The 17,047-nt window shown below is 39.1% G+C and overlaps 2 protein-coding genes across 4 annotated transcripts in view; one reads left to right on the top strand and one right to left on the bottom strand.

Annotated features, from left to right (window-relative positions):
- PRKN (parkin RBR E3 ubiquitin protein ligase) overlaps window positions 1-802 on the bottom strand; it is a 767,421-nt gene extending 766,619 nt beyond the window's left edge. Inside the window, exon 1 of the mRNA XM_055714146.1 lies at window positions 734-802. Within this exon, the coding sequence (XP_055570121.1) occupies window positions 734-740 (7 nt within the window). The 5' untranslated portion in view covers window positions 741-802. The remainder of the gene's footprint in view (window positions 1-733) is intronic.
- Window positions 803-956: 154 nt separating this feature from the next.
- The window catches only part of PACRG (parkin coregulated), a 250,937-nt gene continuing 234,846 nt past the window's right edge, over window positions 957-17,047 (top strand). For 2 of the 3 annotated variants that reach the window (XM_055714147.1, XM_055714150.1), the window contains exons 1-2: window positions 962-1,221; window positions 1,515-1,703. In XM_055714147.1, the coding sequence (XP_055570122.1) occupies window positions 1,557-1,703 (147 nt within the window). In that variant the 5' untranslated portion in view covers window positions 962-1,221; window positions 1,515-1,556. Of the gene's footprint in view, window positions 1,247-1,514; window positions 1,704-17,047 lie in introns of all 3 variants that reach the window. The other variant, XM_055714149.1, reaches the window with a different exon arrangement.

Below are 17,047 nucleotides of genomic sequence, written 5' to 3'. Positions count from 1 at the left end.
CAGAGGAAAACACACCGCTGAAACACCAATTCCTGCGCCACACCAGTATTAAATGGATGCAAAAGCCAACTCAAGGACCAAATGGCCAAACTTCCAATATGATTAGGCTCAAATTGCTACTTTTTCAGATCGCTCCCAGCAAGTACCATGCCAGAGCAATAACGTGTATATATACACCAGGGCAAAGCCAAAGAAATTTACAAACCAGGCAAACCTTGGCTAGTAGTATTTATAAACGATATACTGAGATGGAATACAAAATAATTTGAAAGTGACCTCAACCACAAGCCCTGCGCAGTCCCTCGGTGGGTCATTCCCCACCAGAGGGGTGAAGAAGGAGGGCAGCGACCCCTCCGCACTGTGACCCCCGAGTCCCCCAAGGGCACGCGCCAAGGGCACGCCGCGCTTTAACCAGCGGCGCACTGCGAGGGCAGGTGGGGCTGAGGGCACAGCCCTGCCCGCGCCCTCTGCTCCGGCCCGCTGCCCCTGGAGCCGCGGCCGCGGGGCGCTGCGCAGCGCCGGCTCGTCCCCGCGGGCTGCCGCCGCCAGCCGCAGCGGGGCCCCAGGCTGCGGCGGGGGCGGCGCGAGGGGGACCGGGGAACCGTAAACAGCCACACAAGCCCACGCCGCCCCCCAGGGCCGCTGCGCTTCTACCGGCGGCGGCGGCAAAGGGGCGGGGAGGAGAGGGCGGGCCTGCATCCGGGCTCGCCGTCTGCCTGACGCGCTCACTCACCTATCATGGCGGCGGCGGGGAGGCGGAGGGGAGGGAAGGGAAGGGAAGGAGGCGCGCGCGCACACGCCCGCGCGCCGGCCGCCCCCGCCGCTCGAGCGCGCCCCTGCAGCCCCGAGCGCGGCGCGGCGCATGCGCGGGGGCCGGCGGAGCCCGCCGAGTAGCGTAGTTCTCCTCCTCGCACCGCCCAGCTCCCCTCCCGGGGCCGCCCTTCGCCCGCCCCCGCTCCCCCCGCCCTAATGACTCTCCGTTAATTTCCGCCCCGCGGCGCGTTCCTGGTGCTGGGCGCACCTGCCGGCGGGGGCGGGAGGGCCGCCCTCGGGGTTTCTGTGGTTAACCTCGTGCGTCACCCGCGCACGTGACGGCGGCGGGTTGTTGACGCGTTGCCTAGCGACGCGCGCGGGGCCGGGGACGCGTGCTAGCGCGCGGGGCCTGTTGCCGCCGCGCCCCCAGCGGACCCGGCGCGGGGGACCCTGGCGGGTGGCGCAGGGGTGAGGCGGGGCGGCAGCCGCCGGGGTGAGGGGCAAGAAGAGCAGGTGGCCGTGAGGGGCTGGGGAGGAAGGAGCGGGAGCGGGAGGGAGGCGGGGGACAAGCCGGGGTGCCGAAGGGAGCCGGGCGGGGGACGGGGGCGAGGGGCAGGCGGGGAAGCCTGTCAGGGGCAGGGAAGGTGCGGGGAGGGGGGGTCGCTGAGGGATGTCGCTGGCTGGGCAGGGAGCAGAGGTACATCTACCGCGGTTTCTGTCGTACTGAGGGCGGGATGTTGATGATTGTTTGTCTTTTCTAGTCAGTATTTTGCTTCTTGCCCGTCACGGACGCTGGTGGGGAGATGGTAGTGGAGAAAGCGGGCTCAAGCCCCTCAAAATCCGCAGGTGACAGGTGCACCCTGCAGCAGGAGCCACTGGGGCATGTGAAGAAAAGCAAGCGGCAGGTCTGCGATGGATTCACTGTTAAAGCCATGATGAAAAACACTGTGGTATGTTTGCTGCTAGTATAGAGGTGATGTTAATTAATTTACACTCACGTGTCCAGGAAGCATGTCAGGAAGGTGTGTGAGTTGCTAAAACTGTATCTGGAGTTTCCTGGTTACTGAAATTACCTCCAGGCTTTACAGAAGTATTACCGCAAGGTAACTATGCCTGTGAAAATTGTGATGCTTTGCCTCCAAGCATGTTGCTTTGATGTCACTTTTTTTCTGTACTGTTTTGTATTGGCAATGCACATTCTATTAAAATGTCAGCCTATAGAATTGTGTGCAAGACTTATTACCTCGCGTGTAGCAAAACGCTGTAAAATGGTGCTGCAGTATTATTTGAAAGTGTTTTCGTATACTGGCACAGTGTGGTATAAATTTGATGTGAATGTCACATAGGATGGCAAAGATCTGGAAAATACATTCATTATTGAAAAAGCTTGGAAAATAATAAGAAACTTCCACACAGTATAGGAGAATACTAAACTGGAAACAAACATTAGGTCTCCAAGTCATAGTTCAAAGACAAAATGAAGTTGATGCAGCCAGCTTCACTTTCGGTAACAGCCCCAATTTCTATTGAATTTGGAGGTATGTGAGTAAAAATACTAGGAGAAAAACCTTCAAAATGCTTTATATTGTTTTATTTGAGTACTTTTGTCAGATTTTAGGAATAAAAGAGCTTAAGCTGGTACAGACTGCAAATGTTCACCATGTAAGTAGATGAGGTAATATAAGAACACATCTGTGGTAAAACTCCTGATTTGTATGTTTCTTTATGTGGACACAGATCAAGGTATTAGCTAAGTGTTCTGTTCTCAAGGTATTTTTAATTCTATGTATTCTTTTGACAAGAATTATGCAATACATTATTTCCCTTAATTTGCTGAAACAGTCTTCCTGGAGCAGTCTCTCAGGACTTGTTATCTGTGAAAGCATCCTCTTAAAAACCCAAACAAGTCCATCTTTAAACAAATTTTAAATGGAGTAGAAATTGTCTACATTAAAAACTTTCTCCTTATGAGTAAAACCAAATTATGTTTCACCTTAGTGGGAAAAATATAAGGCAAAAACTATAAAAAAAACCCTTTTTTAAAGGTTGGTTTGTTTGATTTTAATGCTAGAGATGTGGAGAATGGACATTAAGTTTAAGGATTAATTTTTAGATATTTTCTTTTCTCTGGAAAAAATTCAAGTTATGTATATTTGCACATTTTAAATTCTAAATATGTAAAAGATGCTTGATTTTGTCTAGAAGAATCAGCAGTTTCAGTGGCATGAGAAATATGTATTTAATTTTTAAAAAGGACCTTTGACTTGTGAACATAACTAGCTATGAATTTAATCAGAATTTATGGATTTTTTTAAAATGTTTATAGAGTTTTAACTTCTATGGCTGCAATTCTAACTTCCTAAACATTAACAGAATGTTAAATCATGTAATACTGTCATTAAGCAACAGCAAACAGGTAAATCTGCTAGATTGCCTTTGAAGCTACTCATGGAATCACAGAAATGATGGGGTTTTTGTATGGACCTCTGGAGATCATCTAACCCAACTTCCCATTTAAAGTGGGCCTGTCACTAGCACTAGATCAGGTCAGTCATGGGTTTTCCTAGCTAAGCTATGTAACCCTCCAGCATTAAAGATTCCCTGACCTCTCCCAGCAGCGTGTTTGGTTGCTGCCCTGCTGGCCTTGCTGCTTGCCCCCTTGGTGCCCAGTCAGAGGTAGGCTTAACAGTGTTCTGACCTGCTGCACAGGTTCTGCTCATATCTAGGTAGGAAGCAATGACGCTGTTAGAGGTCCTGGAAGACTCATAGTACTGGAGCTGTATTTTGCAAAAGGTCTGGGTGAGGACAGGCAACCACTGGAATAATTTCCAGTTAGTGTGCAAAAGATCAGGATAGAGTAAGGAATAGCTCACTGCCACTCTGTGAAGAAATGGGTGTCCCTTTTCTCTTTCCAACAACTGGTTGAATGGAGCTTAAGATTTATTAAGTACTCACTTGTCAGAGGTTTACATCGTTGATGAAGTTCTCATGTGAGGCTTAGGAGTTGACTGGAGGGTTGAAAGCACAGCAGGCAAATATAGTTAAGACATGGTAATTCTTCTTGTTAACAGCATGACAACGTAACATAGGGTTGTCCGCACCATGTTCAGCATCTCCAGGTCAAACAGATTAATAGCCTTTGGTGGAAGCATGCAGTGAGTCTTAAAATCTTAGCACAGAGTCTAACAAATTACCATTATGAATTTATGACTGTAAATATTGTAGTAAATGTTCTAGGATTCTTTGATATTGCTTGTGCAAAGAGCATTGTACTAAGCCTTTTTTAATGAAAGTTACTGGATAAAGTTTTCTTCCCAAGTATACTTTCATAGCCAGTATGGAAATTAAGTACATACTATACTCAAGACTTTTCTCAGCTGTGGCTGAATCTGAAATTTGTGTATTGAAATAATTACTTAATCAATATTAAAAAAAAAAAAAGTTCCTGAACTGAAGAAAGTGTTTTATGTTATTCCAAACCTGTAAATTCATATATTTTTAGATTAAGAGCAAGATCCAACAGAGGTCTTCTACATTAACAAGCTAGATATTGTGACGTTTACGTCTGAGTTGTTTTTTCATACAAGTGTAATCAAGAGTGCCATGTTATGTACTTCACGTGTACTGCATGGGAAGAATCAGGAATATAATTCAAAAATAATATATTTATTAATTTACTATTAAAAACTAATACACAGACTAGCAAGTGGAAAATTGTCTGTACATGATTGTGGACAACAGGAAGATACTCTGTTCACTTTTGATCCTCACCAAATGGTTATTTTTCCTATTTTCTGCGACTGAATAAAGATTTAGTGCCCTCCTTTTTTTGTAATAAACTAGTGGTTTTTCAAGGAGAGGATTCATTTTATTACTTAAAGGGAATTATAGTCTATCACCCAACTTTTAAAAGATTCGTAACCAACAAGTTACAAGATTACTGAGGTAAAAAATATCGCAGAGGAAAGTCTCCGCATGTCCTTTCAAAGTGTTCCTACTGTGCTGCAGATAGTTAGGATTCATCGGGCTAGAAAGTGACAAGGTAGGAAACTCACTAGACAACATATTTTAGTGCATAACTCGTTCATGCAGGAGTTTTGGAAGCTTTGGGGTTTGGAATTTTATGTCCATTGTTGCTTGCTAGAATGGATCTGATGTTTCTGGAGTAGAATTAGAACTCGAGATATCCCCTGCTGAGTGCTGAGCCAATAAAGCTGTGAAAGGAGGTTTTTTTTTCTTTTTCCTGTTTGTCCTGAACCTTGAATTCCTCACTACAAAACAACAGGGCTTCACCAGGAAAGAAGTTTATCTTTCCTCTACAGGGTCTGCTTTAGTAACAGTGTTACCACTTTAAATTGATGTATCTGTCTTCAGCATGTGAATTTCAACTCATTTGGCCAGAGTGCTGTATCTGGGTTTTCTTCCTGGGGTAGTATGTAAACCAGTAGGTTTTATATAGAAAATGTCATTATTACATACATTTGTGCTCCATTAAATCAGTCAGAACCTCCTGCTAGTAGTGGGCCACATCCAGTTTGTGTGTAAAGCATAAAGTGAGAATGTCTACTAGATGGCCTTTGATGGGGACTGATGCTGTGAATTATTTTGTTCCTGGATTTCAAAAACCAAAGCAGAGCTATTCAACCTGGGAGAGTCTTAGCTATGTGCAGAAGCACAGCTCTCATCTCCTAAAGAAGTGTAATTGCTTATAAGCAGAAAAACATTATTTAGATTGCAGTTCTGGATTTTCATCCCTCTGTTGCTCATTTTAAGAGTCTACAGTCTGTATGTATTGGAATCAGTTCTCGGTCTTCGTTGCTTAAACTCTTCTTTCAAACCATTATCGGTAACGTGTGTTGTGAAGAGCTTTCTTAGCCTTTACTCTTTGATAATAACTCATAGCAAGGGTTTCATTTTAACTGTAGAGATAATGTGATTTGTTTACATTCTGATGTATATCTTTGTGTATATATTTGTATTATATTCTGATTATATCGTTACATACAAACATATAAATATATGCAAAGAATATATTTTTATATATATTCTGATATATATCTTTATATACAAATCACAAGTATATAATACATACTTGTGATTTGACTTTCTATTTATATCCATCCCCATCATGTAACTAAAACTACTTTTATTTACCTTGTAGCAGTAACAGTTTCTGATCTGATTTTAAGGATATAGGAAAACATTTTTTACAAGAAAAAAAAGCTTTACCTTTCTATTATAATAGCTAATTTATGGGGAAAGGCAGTGCATTTCAGGGCAAGTAGATGTTAAGTTAAAGGAATGTTTTGTTAAGTGTTTATTGGGCAGTAGTATGTCCATCTTGGAGGAACTGCTCCTATTTAACAATAGCAATTTTGTACAAGTATACTGTAGTGAACACTGTAAGTCAATTTAAACTGTCAGTGCTCTGGAAGATGGTGCTTTCTTCTTCCTGTTTCAGACAGTTTGTTACTGCTGCCCCTTATTGTGCCCACATTTGTACGATGTTGGCTGATCAGGGAACTGATCCTGCTGAAAAATACTCCAGCCAGTTTAAGCTAGCAGCATCGAACTGCAGTCTTAGGGATTGAGGCAAGAAGCTCCTGCCTACCACAAGGCTCCTGTCTTCTGCTGTCCTCCCTGTCCTGACTGTATGCTTCTGTCTCCCATTGCACATTTACTTCGGTGTTTCTTGCAACTACAGAGGAGGCCGGATCAGCTCTAGCAGCTGTTACGTTAAAATATGAAAGGAGAAGGGGAAACAGGCATACACTGACAGCACAAGCTGTGTGGGAGGAATGTCACTCTCAGCAACACCGTGGTGTTAATTAACTTTAAACCAGTTGTAAAACTCAGTTCTAGCAGAGTAATTCCAAGCATTTAAAGCAGCATAAACTTGCACCACAATTGAAAGGTGTGGTTTTCATCCCTGGACATTTATGCTTTGCTCCGTATAAACTTGCATGGCTGTGCAGTGAGCTAGACTGGGGTGCTGGTTAAACCTAGATTAAAAGCAGCTCTGCTTTTTTTTTCACAGCAGTGCAGACTTGACATACAGTTCAGTAGCAGTGTAAGCTAACAGAATTTGTGGCTGCCACTGCCCTGACTGCTTGTGCTGTGCATTTGTACCTCCTCATCTGTGCCAATACACGTAGTCATGCAATGGAATTGATGAGGCACTTCAGTTGCATTACATCCGAACATGAAAAGCTTCAATGCAAGGAGGTTTTTATTTCCCCTCATAAAGTTATGTCCCTTTCCAATCCCATGCTTGTTTTTACTGTAATGACCACATTGATAGTATAATGGAAAAGCAGAATACACAGGAAAAATACTGATGCTTAAGACCATAATGTCTTCTAAAAGCCTACATTTCATATTATGTTTTCCAGCTATAACTTACATGACTTCATCTTGCTGCTTTTGTTATTTTAAAATACTTTAAAATCGGCCCTTAATTTTTTAAAATGTGGGGAAAGGTTGATACTGCTCATAGTTGCAGTGCTAGGATTGTAAGATTTGTTTAATATTCTCAGGCATGAAGAAATCATGCTATTTCATTTACTGTTACACAGTTGAATCTCCAGTAAATATTTTTTTATAATTCAGGCATATGACTTAAAATAGATAATAACTAAATTATCGGTTAGATTCCATTTCATGTTTTTGATTGACATTTCTTGTCTTAAATCACTTTATTTGATTTATGATCTTTTATGTAGCAAAAGACCTTAGAAGTTTTAAAATTTCATACCTAGAGGAGGTAAACATAAATTGACTTTAAAACATTATGACAGTGATGTTTCAAGACTCCTCTACTAATCAGGTTTTTATGAACTAATTAATAATATTCTAACTGGAGACAGTTACAGAGATAGTTGCCAAATTCTGTCAATTCTTGCTTTGGAATTAACTATTTTAAACTTTGCAAACTGAAACTAATATAAAAGAACGAATGTCAGACTAAGGTTTTTTAAGTACATGAGAAAAGGCCTTACATGTTTGCAGATTTCATACAAGTTAAAATCTGGCAGTGGTCTCAGTATGTGGTTATCCTCATCTGGTGTTTCACTGAATTAAGTGAGCATTTTTCACATGCTTGACTGCAAGTGTAGGAATTCAGAACAAAGTATTAGAAAATAGTTTGTAACTATAATCTCAGAACAAGATTTTAAGCCATGAATTTGCTGAGTAGGGAATTACGTGAGGTCATCATTTCCCACATGCAGCTGGGCATGCCTCTAGAGCCAGCCAATAGAAAATGTGAGAGAGTTTAGTCAGCATCTGCCGTACACCTTTCTCAGCACCCAGACTCCAGAACATTTCCCAAAGAACATGTGTACATATTCTTTCTTTCTATTTGGTATCATTCATTGCAGCTAAGTAAAAGCCTGGCTTTTGTGTAGGCTTCAGCCTTTATCTTAGTCTTCTCCCTGTTAGTTGACTGGCGATACTATAGGGTATCTGGAGTGAGTTCAAGTGAAGAGCCATCAAGACAGGGTGCTGGAGCACATGTTCATGACAAGAGGCTGAGGGAAGCATAATTTTTTCAGCCTGGAGAAGCAGAAACTACCAGGGTACCTAATAGTATTCGGTCCTAGTGGACCTAATGGCCCAATAGGTATGAGAAGGCCGTCAGGAAGAGAGTGCTCGTCTGTTTACTCTAGTGGATGGTGGGAGGACAGAAGATGTGAGTTGAGACAGTGTTCAAGATGGTGAAAAGCTTTTTCACCATGAGACTGGTCAAACAGTGCATCAGGTTTCCCAGAGTTGTGCAGTCTCCTTGGAGGTTTCCAAGACCCAAATGGAAAAAGCCCTGAGCAACCTGTTCTGATCTCAGAGATAATCCTGCTTGGAGAAAGGGGTTGGACTGAAGATTTCCTGGGGTCCTTTCCAACCTGAGTTTTCCCATGATTCTACCTCTTCTTCCAGAAGAGGGTAGTTTGTGGCCACTCCATGGCTCTGCCACTACTGAGGTCAGTGAAATTAGTGATGATTAAGTAACTCTTAAACTGGGGGAAGAAAAATTAAAAAGTCATTTGAGAGTTTTTGCTTTAATAGGTTTGCTGCTTTTTTGAAGATGTGATGTGAAGGGAGTAAAAACTGAGTAAATACGACTACTAGATACAACTGAGGTACAACTGAGAAGATACTTTATTTTTCTGATAAGTCAGTCTCCCTTCTGACCCTCAGAAAAACTATATAATACCATATTCTGGTTATAATAGTGAATTGCATCATAAATACAAGTTTGACTTCATAAATACAATTGAGTAATCCTGAATCAGTGCTTGGGTAGCAGCAACACGTGCTTATCAGTTGAGATTCCTGCTGCAGCTAATTCTTCTTACACGGGCTGCTCCAACAAATATGCAGTGAGTACTGCTGCCAAGTCCTCAATGAATGCTGCAAGGAATTGAAGCAGAAGGCTGTGTCTCTAGTTGTCAACCTTTGGATGCCGTCCCTTGTCTCACAGTCTCCTCTTGTCACTGCTGTAACTTAAATGACATTGCAAATTTTAAATGGGTGAAGGAGACAGGAGAGAAAGCATAGTGGCATTTGTGCTAGAGAAAGTAGTGGGAGCACTGGAGAAACAGGAGAGGAACTAAATGTCACTCACCAAAGTGGGGACCTGACTGATCACTAGCCTGCTATCACTTTTGCTATGGCTCTGCTCCCAAAACTTAAGTGCTGATGTGCTGAAGCCAGTTGTTGCCTTCTTGCAGGCAGAGAGGGCTGGAGTCCATACCAGGGAAATAGAAGGTTTCTTTCCTTTCCTATCTGATACTTCCAGTTAATATATATGCCTGGTTAATGTTAAACTGAAATGATCTGGTAAGCCTTTAAAGGGGTCAGGGAGGTTTTGGTTTTTTCATGAAGTTTTTTTTAACCATTTTGAAATTACAATTACTGCAAAGGCAAAAAAGAAGTAGCAAACAATACTGTTGGTACATAGATAAAATTTCTGGACCATGTGATAGAAAAAATGCTGTGAAAGACTGAGTGGCTGAGACTCCCAGCAGCAGTTGATTCCTTGTTACTTGACATTCATATAAGCAGTTTGGCATAGCTTTTCATTTTGTTAACATAGTTACATAATTTTGATGGCAAATTTACTGCTCTGATAACTTCCTTAACTCTCTGCTAAAATACATGTCAGATAACATAAAGTCACAAAGGTCCAGTATGTGGTCACAATGTCCTGAAAGCTGCATTATGGAAGTCTTCTGTTTAATAGTTACACTCTGACTCTGTGGATGCATTACAAATATTAGGCTTGTTATGGTTGCAAATTTTAGTCTCTGATGGGTGTAATTAGAGGGGATGCATGTAAGTAAAGGAATTGCTCTTGAAAGCAACAGAATTCTTGTCAGATAGACCTGTAGAACTTCAGTTGGGCCTCCTACTTGACAAAACAGGATTCTGATGCGATAATAAAACCTTCCTGAATTATAATAGGATAGTAAACAGATAATTTAACTTTTCATACATTTGTGATGGTATTTTTAATGTATATCTAGCAGTTTGCATGCTTGTGTTTGAAAGCAAGATTTTTCTTTTAAAAAAAATTACTCTTCATCTGTGATTCTGTAAAGGGTGATGTCAAGGTCTTGAGAGCAAGAGTGATTACAGATTTTGATAACAGAAGTATGTGGATAGCATGTTGTGCCTTAAATGAAAGCTGATATTGTTACCCTGTTTAGTATCCAAACTAGTTTTGTTTGGGCATTTTTTATGGTGGAAAACTTTTTATCACTTGTCTAGAGTAAGTAACTACAAAAGTTCTGCACACTGTGTGACGAAGTGAAAACAAAATACAGCACAGAAGTGAGTGTGCAAACACTTGAATGACTTGAAGCAAGCATGGCATACTGTTCATTTCCTGTGTAACAACCATTTGGAGGAAGAATAGGTTTTTAACTTATGTTTTGATGCCAATTTCATTAGTCACAAGCATATTACTGAGATGGTTTTCGTGTGATTGCTAGACAGTACACAGTATTCTGCACAAAACCTATTGTAAATCCAAATAAAAGGGTACAGTATTTTCTTGCCTGTCTTGTGTGCTTAAGACATCCATTGGTTTTGCCGTTATCACATGAACATTTTTATTATAAATATTGTCTCACTGTACATCTCATAATGTGAAAGAAAGAACTACTTCTGCCTAAGTTACTTGGACTCGCCCATGTGTTCTTGAAAATATATGTAGGTATTAAGTCTTCTGAAGTTTAGCAGATATTTCATTCTTTCAATAATTGTTCAGATAGGATTTCTTTTCTGTTATTTCCATGTAAGATTTATCTTAATGACAGCTGTATTATTAAGTCCATGTTTTATGGAATGAAGTATTATTTTCTACATTTTATTTTTTTTTAATTTAATGGAGTGAGTGAGCAAGGCTGCATGCAAGGAGCATTCTTGCAAGGGAGTGAGTGTGCAAAGGCTTGTGCAAGGAGCATCTCTGCAAGGGAGTTAGGGTGCAAGGACCTGTGCAAGGCTGGGATCGTGCACGTGGGCAAGGCCACACATGCAAGGCTGGTGCATGCCCGCATGCACATTCCCACTCAGTGTGCACCCATGAGTGTGGCCTCCATAGCCCCCCTTTTATAATAATGTTTTGGGGGTGTTCTAAAAAATCCGAAAGCTTTAGTTTCCTTTCATTGTAAGTCTCATTGCATAAAATTAAGGAAGATACTTCATGATCCAAGTTTTCTGTTTCAAGAATAATCATTGTGTATTCCTCTAGAAAAGACTAGTGTTCTACATCTAAATCTTTAGAAAAAATAAATTGTGTCCTGGCTTTTCTTACTGTCCTGTTGCTAATGATTTAACATGACATGAGTGTTTTGTATTGGCTATCTTCTCAGCTAAATCTGTTTAGGCAAAGACGTATGCATACTTTACTGACTTTAGTGGCCAGAATTAGACAAAACTCCACCCCCCGCCACCCCCCATCCCCCAAGTCAAAAATGTACATTCTTACTTCCCAGAGAAGGTCTGTTGATCTCCCTCTGCACTCTTAGCTACTGCTCCATGCTCACTTTTTCTCTGACTTTCTTTACTTATTCTCCAAATGTGTCCTTTTCTCCTGTCAGTGGATTTCTCTTGCATGATGTTCAACAGGTGGGGGCGGGGGGGCAGGGGTGGTGGTGTTAGGGAGGGCAGTTCCACATGGCTAGAAACCTTTTAGAGAATATACTTATAAAGCTTCTACTCAGACCTTATTAGAATACCCTAGATAATTTTTACTTTAAGAAAAAAATCTTGAAGGAATGAGTTCATTATACTTTTAAATTGCAGGTTTGTCAAGTATGACTGAAAAAATGTTTTTCACGGGAAGTTTATGTGTATTAGCTGATTTTTTTACATCCTTTATACAGTGTTCTACTAACTCATCTCATGGCCTTCTAATTTGTATGCCCTTCATTTATTTTGTCAGTTTTTAGATTAATAGCTTAAGGTCAGAGGAACAATTAATACAACTTGATTTGATCTCCTGTGTTATATAGTCCATCAAATTCAGAAGGTTATTTCTGCATGAAATGTGTAACTTCTAGTTGAATTGGAATATTTTTATTTATTTATTTTTTAGAACACAATACAACCTGAAGCTAATGGTGGTGTCAGAAAGTCCACTGTATCTGTAAATTAAACCAGTGCTTAGCTTAACCAATGCAATGCTGTTGGAAATTTGCAGTCTATGTATAATTACCACAAAATAGTCGGATTTCACTGTATAAATATTTTAGAGTTAGACTACCACTTACCAAGAGATACTATCTTTAAAAATACAAAAAATAAAATTTTAGCATGCTTCAGACTTCTACTTAAAACCTGTTTGTCATGATTATTTTATGAGCTTCTAGTATGCCTTTGGGCATATTTAACATGTATTACAATATTATTATTCAGGACAGCAATCAAGTTTTGATATTTTATTTTATAGCATCTGAAGGCCTTTGGTCGTGCAGTTGTTCATCCAATATAAAGAATTCAGACAGTGCACTGAGATTGTATAACATTGAGCACTTTATTTTTAAAAAGCAAAACTTCATTTGTATCAGTGGAAATCAGTGAGTGACCCATTTAAGCTTGCATGAGATTTCACAAACTCTTGTCTAGTGTTATCTGAGAGAGGAATGTTTCTAATAGAACTGTTAAGTATGTGTCAACCACTAACAATACTGTGCCTGCCAATAGCATACAACATTCAGACTTTTGGACATAAGTTTTGTTGAGGAAATCACTGGATTTTCACAGGGTTGCTTCTGTTTGGATTGTCATTTTTCCTTTTCCCTGTCACCAGACTGAAATTTTTTACAGCTTAAGTGAGAAAACAAATGGACCATTAGAAGCAATAGAACAATTCTTCCTGTATCGTACAATGTTCCATTAGATAATAATAATAAAGTGTGTATTAGGGGGATACATTAAAATATATTTGCAGTGATAATCACTAATTTGTCAATAACGAATCAGTTAAACTCTGGATTTTTTCCCCTGTTTGATATTCCTTAAGTTGTTATCAGGTCATCCTTAAGTAAGACTTAGGTGATTATTCCCCATATTTTATCCTATTTGTTCTTTTGCTTCCAGCAAGCTCTTGTTCTTTTATAATATTAAATATTATTCATTTTTACTAGTTTCAAGTTAATACTCTTTTAACATTGATTTTAACATTGATAACAAAAAGGCTTGCCTGATGGCATGTTTAGCACCAATGTTTAGCTAATTACTTAGCTAAGCACTTCTCAACTTGCAAAACTGAAGCAAAATGTTTGTTCAGATTGCCAAAGCAGTTTCTCTGAAAGCAGCTCTACCAGAGATGTGCATATGACCTTTTCTGCTTGAAGGGACAGGTTAGAGTTCATACTTCAGAGAAGCTAAATGCACATCTGCTGGCTCCTACCTGAATGCTCTTCCAGTAGGCTGGAGGTAGACTCCCTTGTGTTAGAAGTTCTAAAGCCTTAACTCTTGTGTTCTTAACCCTTGTGTGGCTTACTGGGAAAAGATGGTTTTGCAGTTGGCTTATCAGGATATGTGCTGGGAAATGAAAGTTGAAGACCTGAAATTTTGTGAACTGGAAAGAAAAATGAACAAAGTCACCACCTCCTGAGCTTGTATTCTAACTCCTAAATAAATATACAAAAGATGGAAATATTATTTAAGGAGACCTTTCTGAAAGCAGGTTTTAGTTTTCAGGAAATAATTTTGTGGTCTGCATTTTCAGTAGGTAGTTATATCACTTTTACAGTCTTAATTCATGTGACTGAACTCCAAAGAGGAATGGAAGTTCACATACATCCCTGTATTCAGCATCCTGTAGGTATTCAGCATGTCTTCCAGCATCATTTTGAATTGCTGAAGTGTCTCATTCTCTTCACCAGCAGCTGAAGGAGCCTTGGTTCAGAGCCTATGTTAGGCTCTTTGAATTGCTCTGATTTTGGGGGCTGGTGGTCAACTGTTAGACCATATCTTTCACTTTGGATTTGTATCATGCGTAACACCATGAGATAACAGTCTTAAAGTATTTTCTAGCTGCCTAATCTAATGTAAATATTGGTTAGTAACTGGTGGGGGATTAAAAAAAAGTTCCACTTAGTGCAATATGTTCATTAAAAGGGGAATTCTGTAATCCTCTTTACGATCTAGTACTGTATTCTTTAGCCTATATTTTCAGGCTTCTTTATTTTTTCTTTCTCTGGTCTGTTTCATGATTTTCTTCATCCCTGCCTGACTGCTTTAGATGTATGCTGATCTTACTTTGGTGTCCCGTAGACCCACTCTCAAAGATGGAGTAGTTCACAAGGTATCAACTGAAGGAGATATTTTGTAATTTTTTTTTGCAAGTTACAAGTTGTCTGATTCAAATTATCATTTGGGATGGTGTTTTTCCAAAGAAAGGAAATAAGATGTGTTTTCAAGGGAGACCGGCATAAGTATTGTCATGTTTCTTGTGTTTTTGAAAGGTCTCACTAAAGCTATGTAACATTTGCAGCCTCATCACTGGAAGATTATGCTACTACATGAAAAAATGCAGTGAAAATAAACTGTTGCACCAAGTACCAAGCATCTAAACCAACAAAGCCTGATATCCTGCAGTTTATTTGTTTTCTGGTTGATTAGTACCAATTTTTTCCTGGCAATATTTGATAAGGTATTTAGTCTAGTTACATGAGAGACAAGCCTGTTGACTGGAGCACTCTTCTCTGTTCTCTGGTATTTCCAAAAAACAGGAAGGCAAGAGCTTATGCTTGATATCTGACTTTTTCTCAAATTCATTTGAAAAAGACCCAACAGATACACATTCTTTAAGAGTGAAGGCAGATAAATGTACATGCAGCATGGATGTATAAGCCTTTTTTCCTTATAAAGCTGTTTTAGAAAAGGTACCTATATGCATTTTTTCCATGTTCCAGGAAAAAAAGACCAAAGGAACTAAATAAAATTGAACTATTGCAATATTACAAGTTAATCATACAAGCAAGAAAAAGATTGAGTTTCTTTCAGTCAGGAGCCATGAAGGTCAACCAAAATGTTTGAACACTTAATAACTGAATTACATACTTTTGTTGAAAAAAAACCCACCCATCTCTCTCAGAACCTAGACTTCAGTTTTGGAACTAGGAGAACATTAGTGACTTCAGTGGTTTTCCAGTGAAGTGACTGGTAGTATCACCAAACTTGACAGCAGGCTGCATCAGCAGCACAATACAAAACTTCTTGTAGGATCAGTCTATCTGAAACAGATCCTTTTTGTCATTTCGTTAGAAGGTTAAAGTTCTTTTCCTATAGTGACATAGGAGAAACCTTTGACTACCTTCCGTACTTTGACATTTAGCCTTTAGATGTTATTCCTCATGACTAAACATTAAAGAACCTGTTACTAAGTTCTGTAATTAACCAGTAATTATGTTGTTATTTATTGGGTTCTGTTTTTTAACCTCCTAATTTTAATGTACCAGACACATGAATTTAATGAAAAGTTATGGCATATTTAAGAAACATTTCTCAAAATTTATTAAATCTCTTCTGATAAGATACACTTGTAAAAACAGGAAGCTAGTAATCATGGTAACACTTTTAGTTACAGTGACACAGTCAAGGACTGCAACCGCAAAGCTATCAGTAAGGTTAAACATTCTAATGTATATTGAAGGGTTTATTACAGAAAACATTTGCATAGTATTAATATAAAAGCAGCCTTGCAACAATAAGTTCTTATAAATAAAATATAGTGAAGTGGTAGATAAAAATAAAAGGCATGGAGGAAACAATGGCTTTGTGTATAAACCAAGTATCTGTGTTCACTTGTGACTGAGAATAAGACAAAAAGAGTTTTATCAATGTTCATTAATATAAAACACTATTTTGTAATTTATGTAGCCTATGTGAGTAAACCTGTGAGATGTGATTTTGCTACTTATGTAGGTGAAGGACAATTTATAACATGGAAATATCACTTAATTTCCCAGCTGTTACATACAATACTGTATCTTGGGAAAAGTAATAAAAGGAATTCTTCCAAAAATAGGTATTTTATTGGAAGTTACCATTAGAAAACTTATTTTGTTTTAGAGATAAAACAATAGAGATAAGATGTTATCATGAAATAGTAAATTTAACCACACTGATAAAAATCCGGTTTGCATTTTTTTAAAAAAAGCATTTATTCAGTTATTTCTGAATTCACTTAATAAACTTATGGAACATTAATATTTATTGACAACTTTAATTTATCATAAGGTACTAGAGGTAATGTCTTGGAGAAAGCTATGGTGATTTTTACGTTTTCAAGAAGCCAGAATTTTAGTCATGGCATAGGAATTTGTATTGGTTACCTAATTTAATTTTCTCAGAGTATGTAATTATTTTTATTTAGTGTTCTAAATATATTCACATCCTAAATTAAAACATTACTTTTTAATGACTAGATATGCCTTCTGTGGGCTACCAAAAATTGGAAAGAAACTGATAACTGAGGACTTTGACTATGAAGAATATAGGGTATGGAACAAGTATCAGGAAACCTGGGGGGTTTGGTTGGCTTTTTGTTTGGTGGTTGTTTTTTTTTTTTTTCCTGCTATGAACCTTGTATTTATGCTGTTTATTTTTTCAAGACAATATGATTTACTGTCTCTGTGCTGCAACCAAAATTCAGCTACCAAAATATAAGTTCTTAACCTGAAAAAAAGCCATGCTTTCCCTAAAGATTTGAGTATGAAAAGGTTTGATATTTTCAGAATTTGTATACAGAAACCTTAATGTAATTTAAAAAACCCACAAATCT

Source organism: Falco cherrug, chromosome 6 (assembly GCF_023634085.1).
Source record: "Falco cherrug isolate bFalChe1 chromosome 6, bFalChe1.pri, whole genome shotgun sequence".
NCBI classification, from domain to species: domain Eukaryota; kingdom Metazoa; phylum Chordata; class Aves; order Falconiformes; family Falconidae; genus Falco; species Falco cherrug.
This window is presented reverse-complemented; position numbering and strand designations above follow the sequence as displayed.